General features: G+C 39.4%; 1 protein-coding gene across 1 annotated transcript in view; it reads left to right on the top strand.

Moving 5' to 3' along the window:
* lztfl1 (leucine zipper transcription factor-like 1) overlaps positions 1 to 5,257 on the top strand; it is a 20,794-nt gene extending 15,537 nt beyond the window's left edge. Inside the window, exons 8-10 of the mRNA XM_080417638.1 lie at positions 3,126 to 3,302; positions 4,062 to 4,165; positions 4,878 to 5,257. Coding sequence (XP_080273764.1) covers positions 3,126 to 3,302; positions 4,062 to 4,165; positions 4,878 to 4,896 — 300 coding nt within the window. The 3' untranslated portion in view covers positions 4,897 to 5,257. The remainder of the gene's footprint in view (positions 1 to 3,125; positions 3,303 to 4,061; positions 4,166 to 4,877) is intronic.
* The last annotated feature ends 5,097 nt before the right edge of the window (positions 5,258 to 10,354 follow it).

Below are 10,354 nucleotides of genomic sequence, written 5' to 3' on the forward strand. Positions count from 1 at the left end.
CTTTGACCAATTGGAGTAAGATTGGTTTCAGTGATATTTGGAATGACCCTCAACATTACCGCAAAGTTTCAAAGAAATGTGAGTCTGCATGTATGTGTTAGGGGCAGATGAATAATTGTCATAAAACTGCAATATTCATTGGCTCATTAAAGCTTCATTTTTTCACTTATGGAAAATCTTTTGCATCAGTTTTTCGGCATAGGTTCAAAGTTCATGTGTAAAACGTTTCGTGCAGATTACTAAAAAATCCCAGGAGGAGATAGGTTTTAACTGTTTTTCATATTATTCAAAATGGTGGGAGATCTAAAGGTCAGAGGTCAAAAGTCAGAGTGTGAAAGTTGTTGATCATGAGTAGACGCATATGTATATTGAAGTTTCATGGCTGTAGGTCAAACAGGGCATGAGTTGTACCTGTTCAAAGTTGGCATTTTCAATTGAGTGCTATAGCGCCACCTTTTGACGAAAGATTGTGAGAATTATTTCTTGATAGTTTTTCATGACCATCTACCATATGGCCGAGTTTCGTAAAAAGCGTATGCACTAAGGGGGAGAAGAAAAAAGAGGGGAACATTAAAACAGGTCCAGAGCTGAGAGCTCTGGCCCCGTAAAAATGTCAAATAGTTTCACTGTCAATACTCAATAAAGACCTACAGTAGCCATTCATAGAATGTTTAGAGAGTGGTTAAGTCAACATTATAATTGCAATGCCTAATTCAAATGCCTTCAAGGGTCTACACCATGAAAATCACTTTTTTCTTGTTTTTTTTTTTTTTTAAATTCAGTCATTCCTTCTCATTTCATGGATTTCCAGAATGGGCGTGTCTGAACAGGCGATCTCAGAATGGAAATGTTTCTGATGTCACAAACATTAATGATGGCAAACCCAATGAAAAGTGCCCGAATCGCTCCGAAACTTTTTCTACCCCCCCTAAGTGGGGGTCTACAAACAAATACTTCGGGCTCGGATTTTGGCTCCGCCCCCCGGAAGTGGGTGAAACAGGCACCTCAAACACTTGGTGGAATTGTTCAAAAATGTTCAAAGTGTTTTTTTTTCGATTTTGTATTTTTCTTAGATGCTTCTTTTTATGCAGAATTTTTCCTTTTTTTTATAATTTTTTATTTTTTTTTATTTTTTATTAACAGACAGAATTGCTCAGTAGCCCCCCCCTGCCCAAGAGGACGTTTTGGTATTGCAGCTGAAAGTGCTGTATAAGCCAGAGACAATTGACTTGGGATGAGTATATCTGAGTGATGATTTAGGCTCAAACCTTTTGAAAAAGGTTTGAGGGACATACACCATATGATATTAAATATCAAATATTTGTTTTAAATTCATGGTGTAGATCCTTTCAGATGGCCTATACTAGTCTTTTATTATCACTTGACTATATGTCCTTATTTACGTTTTTCTCAGGCTATGGGTGCACTTGATGAGAGAACCCGGGCAGAGAGGGCCCTGAAAGACCTCCAGAAGGTCCAAGTGGAGCAGCAGGTACTGTTTATGTCCTCTAGTTGTCCTTCATCACCTTCATCTGCTTCTCTGCCTTTGCCACTCTCATCAGACCTTCCAGAAAAACGCGGGCAAAAATCCTTGATTATGTGGGCTAAAACCCTTGATTATGCAATGAAATATGCAGGGGTTTTAATTGATTCTATGCGGTGAAATTGTGCGAAGATATTTGCGGAAAGTTGCAAAATAAGCAGAAATATGCAAAAAGTTACAAAATATGCGAAAAATGCAAAAAGTTGGGAAATATGCAGAATTATGCGAAAATATCATGCGATGCGCCCTTTTTGAAAATAATTTACCCTGCATAAGTATACGCATAAACACGTTTTTATGGAAGGTCCATCTCATGCAGCTTTCATTCTCTGCTGTCATTTGATTTATTCCTTTGCTTACTTTTACCATTTCATTCTGCCATGTTGGACCCGTTAATGGTACGTTACATTATTCAAGTGTTTTCCTTTTCCCTTTTTCAATCATGAAAGATTTATCTAAATTAACCCATTCAATCCTGTGTCATTTTAGATTGGTAGCTATAACCATTATTTTATACTTTGGGCTATTCAAAAATAGCAGATCTACAAGCTCACAAGATCTGCTATTTCTTTTGAAAAATCGTTTGTGCAAACCTTTTTAATATATATGTTTTTTTTAAAGCGAACATTTGTAACTCAAATACTTTGCTTCTGGGGGGATTCTACAAATTTCTGTTTTTTTTTAAACTTATGTTGCTATAGTATAATATCAGTGGTTCTCAATTGTTTTTCATGTAAAGGACCACCCAAAATGATGCATTTGTCTGCGGACCCCCATCTCAAAATATTTGTTCTAGGGACCCCCCCAGAAGAAAATAATTGAGTTAAAAATGTATATATATTCAAAGATTTGCACACATTTTCACGATAAAAAAAAATTAAAAATTAATAATAGCAGATCTACAAGCTCATAGCGCGGCACTTGTGCCGCGCTATGAGCTTGTAGATCTGCTATTTTTGAATAGCCCAAAGAAATCTTAAAAAATGACACAGATGCGTTCCCGGTCTTAAAGGTTTAATGACATTCACTTTTACACCACATTCAAAGTCTTTGTCCTGGTCCTTCAAAAGTGTACAAAAAGTTTTAAGTGAAAATTCCATTCCAGTGATCAATGGCAGGTGTTTTTCTCTCACATTTCTAAAGCCTTTTCAACTGCAATGAAAAAAGAAATCTTTGCCTGCGGGTGTCGCTGGTGAGGGATTTTGCCTGTCAATCATCGCCTCTGCTCCGCCCCCCCCAAAGGAAAGGATAGGGGAGGGGACGGGCGAGGAGGAGAGTGGGCGGGATTATTTGACAGTGACCTCACTGTCGAAGGGCCAAGCTCAGATTACTTTTCAGCCTAATTATTCAGAAAACCCCAGACCACAGAAAATCCACTGAATGTTTTAAGTTCAGGTTTTTTGGGTGTAATTGAGGTCATAAAACCCCAAATAAAACATTGAAAATAAAAAAAGTGAAAATGAATGTCATGATACCTTTAATGATGAATAAACATTCACTGCCCCCCCCCCCCCCCCCCCCCCCTCAACCTGAATATCTCTGCATTGTGTTTGGTTTTGGGGGTTCTTCTCCCCCCATCAAGGTGACGGACCACTCACAGGAGATCACCAGTCTGGAGGGCACCGTGGCCGCTCTGAGGGAGGACTACGAGAAGACCCTCACCACCTCCGCTGCCTCTCAGAAGGACCTGCAGCAGAACCTGGTGTCTGCCAAACACGACCTGCTGAGAGTGCAGGAGCAGCTGACCCTGGCTGAGAAGGTATAGGGGGGGGATAGCGTCACAGTCATTTTAACCACTTAGCTTTGGGCTATTCAAAAATAGCAGATCTACAAGCTCATCTATGAGCTTGTAGATCTGCTATTTTTGAAAAATCTCGAAAATGTGTGCAAATCTTTGAATATTTATATATATTTGTTTTAAACTCAAATCTTTGCTTCTGGGGGGTCCCTGGCACAAAACATTTTCAGATGGGGGGTCCGCGGACAAATGTATATCAATTTAGGGGGGCCATGGCATGAAAAAGGTTGAAAATCACTGCACTATAATACGCCTGGTTCCTGTGCTGTTTGCATGCAACAGGCCACCAACCAGTGTTGTCAGATTTTGAGAGGAAAAACAAGCAACCGAGTCTATGAAGACAAGTGACTGGGTCACACTTTAAACCTATACACATCGGCTATTTGAAAATAGCTCACACTGAGCTTGTAGATCTGCAAAAAAAATATATATATCTTGGGGAGAAAAAGTACAAAATGTGGAATATATTTTTGCACATAACACAAATCTGACACGGGTCCCTGGAACAAAATATTTTCACTACCAATATTTTCAAGCGACTTTTCAGAAAAATAAGTCGCTCATAAGCTGTGTGTGTGTGTGTGTGTGTGTGTGTGTGTGTGTGTGTGTGTGTGTGTGTGTGTGTGTGTGTGTGTGTGTGTGTGTGTGTGTGTGTGTGTGTGTGTGTGTGTGTGTGTGTGTGTGTGTGTGTGTGTGTGTGTGTGTGTGCGCGTTCTCTAGGAGCTGGAGAAGAAGTTCCAGCAGACCGCTGCCTACCGCAACATGAAGGAGATCCTGACCAAGAAGAACGAGCAGATCAAAGAGATCAGGAAGAGACTGCAGAGGTGAGTGAAGACATCAGGGTTAGGGTTGGCCTCCCAAAGGTCTGATGACATCAAGCCTTGATGTCTTGATGTCATCGCTAAAGCTCTCCACGGTGAAGACGTGTGGAGTCTTGAGTACAGTGTTTAGTTTTTTTCAATTCAATTCAATTTCATTAAAGTGTCAAATCACAACAAGTTGTCTCAAGACACTTCACATGTAGAGCAGAGACCCGACATGCGGTCCCACCCTGAGCAAGACATTCTGCGACAGTGGCAACGAAAAACTACCCCTTAACTGGAAGAAACGTCAGGAAGACCCTAGGCTCTAGGGTGGGGGGCCTTCTGCCTCGACCGTGTCGGGGGGGAAAGGAGAGAGAGAGAGAGAGGGAGAGACAGACAGAGAGAGATACAAGTAGTAGCAATAACAGTAATAGCAAATATAATATAATATAGCAACCATAACGTTATATAGTAAATATGGTATAATATAAGAGTGTTGAGATAATATACAGTAAAGTGGTATAGTGTAATGTAGTAGAAATCCACGGTCGTGCTCCATGGAGAGGCCCGGTCCACAGTCACACTCTTGATCTGCAGCTGGGGGTCCGTAAAAACAGTCCATGGAACTGCGAAGTGGGAGACACAAAAAACTCCGGGGAGCGGGTCCCCGGATGTGGAATTAGTGTCAGGTTGTGTTCATGTACTGTGCATCTGTGTCTTTGTTTTCCTGAAGGTACGAGTCAGATGAATGAAGCTCAACGTGTAAAAACCAGATGACTGGAGAGAGAAGGATGTAAGAAGTGAAGAACGACCTGTTTAGAAGAGTCCTGGAAGAGGTTTTCAAGAAGAAACCCAATCATCCTAACTGCTCTAACACTAGAGAGAGAGACAGGAAGGGCTTTCTGTCTCTCTCTGCCTTTTAGTGCAAAGGACAGACGGTACAGTAGGGCCAGACACAAAGGCAAGGTTGCCGGTTAGATGGACCCCAGACCCAACCCCCTACAGCGATACATAACATTCTGAGTGTTCATTTTAACCCCATTAAGACTAGGAAAGCATCTGTCGTTTTAGATTTTAACCACTTTAACCATTATCATATACTTTGGGCTATAAACTTTGGGCTATAAAAAATAGCAGATCTACAAGCTCATAGCGCGGCACTCGGTGCCGCGCTATGAGCTTGTAGGTCTGCTATTTTCATTTTAAATCATGATTTTTTTTTTGCAAATCTTTGAATATATATATTTTTAAAGCGAACGTTGGTAACTCAAATCTTTGCTTCTGGGGGATTCTACAAATGTATTCTAAATCCTAACTATAATCTAATGCTATAATATCAGTGGTTCTCAAACTTTTTCATGTCAAGGACCACCCAAAATGATATGTATTTGGCCGCGGACCGTCCATCTCAAAATATGTCGTTCCAGGGACCCCCCAGAAGCAAAGATTTTAGTTCAAATGTTTCACTTTAAAAAAATATATAGATTTGCACGAATCTTCACGATTTTTCAAAAAATAGCAGATCTACTTTTTTCCCCTATTTTTTGAATAGCCAAATAAATCTTAAAATGACACAGATGCTTTCCTGGTCTTAATGGATTATCTCTGATTATGAAAAATAGACCTGTAAGGGTCATGCTCGCCTTCTCAAGCTTTTTTTTTTGTCTTACAGTATATCTCAATTTGGATCTCACATATAGTAGCTGCTTTTTTTTCTTCTCCCCAAGTACTCTATGTACTCTATGTACTCTAAGTACTCTAAGTACTCTATGCAAGTTGTATCATGTTCCTGTGTGAAGAGGCCTTGTTCGTTTGGCAAACTGGACAGCAGAGGTGGAAAAAGTACTCATATTTCTTGCTTAAGTAAAAGTATCACTACTGCAATATAGACATTCTCTGTTACAGGTAAAAGTCCGGAATTAAAAATGTACTTGAGTAAAATTACAAAAAGTATTGGCATCAAAATGTACTTAAAGTACAAGTACTCGTTATGCAGAATGTCCCATTTCAAGTTTTCAAATGTATAAAAATCTTTTGAAAATAGCCGATCTAAAAGTTCACACAATGCGACGCATTGTGAACTTGTAGATCGGCTATTTTCAAATGGCCGAAATGTATATAGGGCTGAAGTGGTTAACGTTTGTTTTGTAATAATAATCAAAATCTACAAAGTAACTAGTAACTAAAGTTTTCAAATAAGAGTAGTGGGGAAAAAGTACAATATTTGGATCCGAGATGTACAGTAGTGGAGTAGAGGTCAAAGTTTTGGCAATTGGATATACTCAAGTAAAGTACAAATACCTCAAAATTGTACTTAAATACATTACTTAAGTAAATGTACTTAGTTACTTTCCACCACTGGCTAACATCCACATTCCATGGCTTATTTTAAGAGTCGATATCTGGGTGTCAGGTAGTCGATATATTTGACAATAACATGATCTAATATTTAAAAAAGAAGAAATGACCTATGTTTACTTAAATGTTCAGACATTTACAGAATATGTTCTGTTCTTGCATAATGTGCAAACGGTCCAGGAATAAATATATTTCCCCCCCCTATGTCCCTACACAGTCTCCATATGATATTTTTAAATGAAACGCTTATCTGTGTAACTTTCTTATTGTTGACGGTGACCTGAGGGGAACACTATACCTGGTGATGATGTAATACTCTTGTAGAGTATGATACATCTGTATTATGCTAGTTTGTGCATTGTGTTTGTTGTTATGGAAAGGCTGGAGGTAATAAAAGCTGTCACCAAAAATATAAGATGAATTGTCCTACTTGAATATTTATAGCATATACTTTGACTTTTTTTTTACAAAGTATTGTAGAAATACTCTGTTACAAGTAAAAGTCCGGAATTCAAAATGTACTTCAGTAAAATTACAAAAGTTGTAGCTGCTGGTATTATCATTTATTGTTGTAATTGTTTATCGTTTTCTTTATTTGCTAATGTTTAGTTATTATGCTGAAATTCTTGTACCGGAAGTGGCGTTTCTATGTATTCCGGACATTTGGCCATATGGCGTCCCAGTGAATTGGCTCCCTATCAGCAGTGTGTGTGTGTGTTTGTAAGCAGTGTGGCGCTGATAACTTTTGAGTACCTTGGACTGCACCTCATTCCCTTTACAAGCACTATGCAGCCAGAGAGGTAATTTCATGTCTATTTCTTTCTTGGTGTGAAGATGCATTCCTACAACTGAATGTCACAAAGACTAAAGACATATTGATTTTAGACGATCTCCACCAGCTCCTCAGAGTAGTGTCATAAATGGCCAGACAGTGGATTTGGTAACCACTTATAAATATCTCGGCTCCATTATTGACGATCGTCTGAAATTTGACGTCAACAGCGCCTCTTCTGTTTAAGGAAGCTAGCCAAATTTCAGGTGGACAAGTCACTGTTGATTTTATTCTACAGAGCTTTCATAGAGTCTGTTATTTCATTTGCTGCCATTTGTTGGTATGGAAACCTTGGCATTAAACAGAAAAATGCCCTTAACAGGGTTGTGAGGGGGGCCAGCAAGATTGTGGGGGCACAATTCAGCTGTCAGCAGGTGCTTAAGAAAGCATCTTCTATTATGGCAGACAGCTCTCACCCCCTAAATCCTGAATATGAATTCTTGCCTTCCGGCCAAAGGTTAAAGACCCCTGTAGCTAAAAACAATAGGTACAAATTCTCATTTGTACCTACTTCCATTCGTGCCATCAATAACAGCAGCAGGAGGAGGTAGCTATGAGTAGCTATTATTATCTGGATCTTGTGATTATGTCTATGTCTATGTGTGTCTTGTGTATGTATGTTTACTGTGTGTTGGAGTTTCCTACATTCTCACTATCTGCTGTAACATAAGTTGCCCAATTTGGGACATAATAAACTTGAACTTGAACTTGAACTTGATTTCAAGTGTATTTTCTTTCGTTATGCTACATGTTTGTTGTTTATCTTCCTGATCATTATTTACTTTATATCAACAGTTTTGACGTTGGTGCTTAAATAAACTACCAGTGAACAAACCCAACTGACTCATCTGTGAAGGGAGTGACAGTCAAACGCATTGACTGCCTGACAAACAAAGAAGGGTATGAGGCTTCAGGAGACCCAAACAACAACTGTCTTTTGGAAGAAATTCAGACTAGTAAGGAGTTGTTTCCACTTACTCTGTTTGCTTTTTCTTTTCGCTGACCCGTTTCTTTTTGGAGCCATGTGTCAACGACGCAACAACTGTAAACAAACTTTGGATCAGCGACCACGCCAACAAACAATTCGTAATCTCACGGCGACTGAGCTGAGAGGAGCCACGACATCTCGTCGCACCTGTAAAGTATAATATATATACCCATATATATCTATCTATCTATATACATATCTATATCTATATACAGGGATGAGCTGTAGGGGGTGCTATGGGGGGTCGGCGACCCCTTAGTTCTGGCGCTGGCTGGGGGGCTGGGAGCTCCACATGCACGCGCGAGCACGCACAGTCAGCTGCGGTCTTAACACCTTAAAGTTTAAACAATAGCCTCTCAAGGTTCGCGCCGTCAGCGGCGAGCCGTTCTCAATAGCGTCTACCTGGCTGCTTTGCATAACATTAGGCTACTCGAAAAAAGCCATGGACTTGAATTGAATGTGTTTACATTCCTCTCACAATGAGAGACAAAACAGTCTCTGCACTGCAGAGTGTGAAGGGGATCGCTTAGAAGAGGACCCAGTTCTCTGAGACAAGACAAAGACAAGTTGTCTGATTATTTTAAGTACTTATGTGTGGGTGAGTCTATGTAAAGGGCTTTTATATAAAACTAAAAGGAAAATAAAATAATTAATTAATTGAAACAAAAATAAAAACAACAAATTAACAATGCAACTAAATAATAAGATATAATTACATTAAAAATCACATGTTGAATACAGTATTTCAACTAGCACTGAGCTGATTGGCTATGTGCACATGCGTGCACGTGCGCGTGACGTCAGAAAATATAGCCCCCCTAGTTCAAAAATCCACAGCTCATCACTGTACTATATACATATCTATATATATATCTATATATATATATATACACCTATATATCTATAAGAATATTATACGCATCTAAAGTACTCTACCTGCGTGGAGTCAAACTCTAGCATAACAACCACTGCAGTCCAAGGCCACCCTGCGCCGCTGAGAGGTCTACCGTCTACCAGACTACAGCAGCCCAGCAGAACGGCGGGCCGATTCGACTCCCCTACCGTTCCATGGTGTTGCGCGCCCGCTCCGTTCCACCACGACCGGAGCTGCTCGGTGGAAGCGCAGCCTCAGGGATCCCTTTTAACTGCGTTCCAAACACTGGTGGAAAGTAAATGAGTACATTTACTCAAGTACTGTACTTAAGTACCATTTTGATGTATATTTACTTGACTGGAGTATATCCGATTTTCTAAACTTTTACTTCTGCTCCACTACATCTCAGAGGCAAATATTGTACTTTTACTATAACTACAATGATTTGAAAATGTGTATTACTAGTTACAGTGAAGATTTTGATTATTACAAAACATACACTAACCACTTCAGCCCTGTCGGCTATTTGAAAATAGCAGATCTACAAGCTTGTGAGCTTGTAGATCTGCTATAGGTCATTGTAGTAATGCAGCAGTCCAGTCAAACCCCAGTCAAACACACAGACTTCTATATTTTTCTGGCCATAGGGTGCAAATTTCAAATGTTGCTACTGTTATCTACTACAAATATTATCAACATTGAGTGACTAAGTTCTTTCAGGGGTCAAATGCTCCTTAAGACAGGGAACGCATCTGTGTGTCATTTTAACATTTATTTGGCTATTTCTTTTTAAATAAATCGTGAAAATGTGTGCAAATCTTTGAATATATATAATTGATGTACTTTTTTTAATTCAAATCTTTGCTACTGAGGGTCCCTGGAACAAAATATTTTGAGATGGGGGTCCGCGGCCAAATGCATATCATTTTGCGTGGTTATTGACATGAAAAAAGAGAACCACTGATATTATAGCAACGTAAGTATTTTAAAAAAAAAACTGTTAGGATTTAGAAGACATTTTGTAGAATCCCCCAGAAGCAAAGATTTGAGTTAAATAAAAGAGAAGAATAGCAGATCTACAAGCTCATAGCGCAGCACTCGGTGCCGCGCTATGAGCTTGTAGATCTGCTATTTTTTTTTTGATCTGCTATTTTTGAA

This window comes from Gymnoscopelus braueri (genome assembly GCF_963280865.1).
Source record: "Gymnoscopelus braueri genome assembly, chromosome: 21".
Classification (NCBI taxonomy): Eukaryota; Metazoa; Chordata; class Actinopteri; order Myctophiformes; family Myctophidae; genus Gymnoscopelus; species Gymnoscopelus braueri.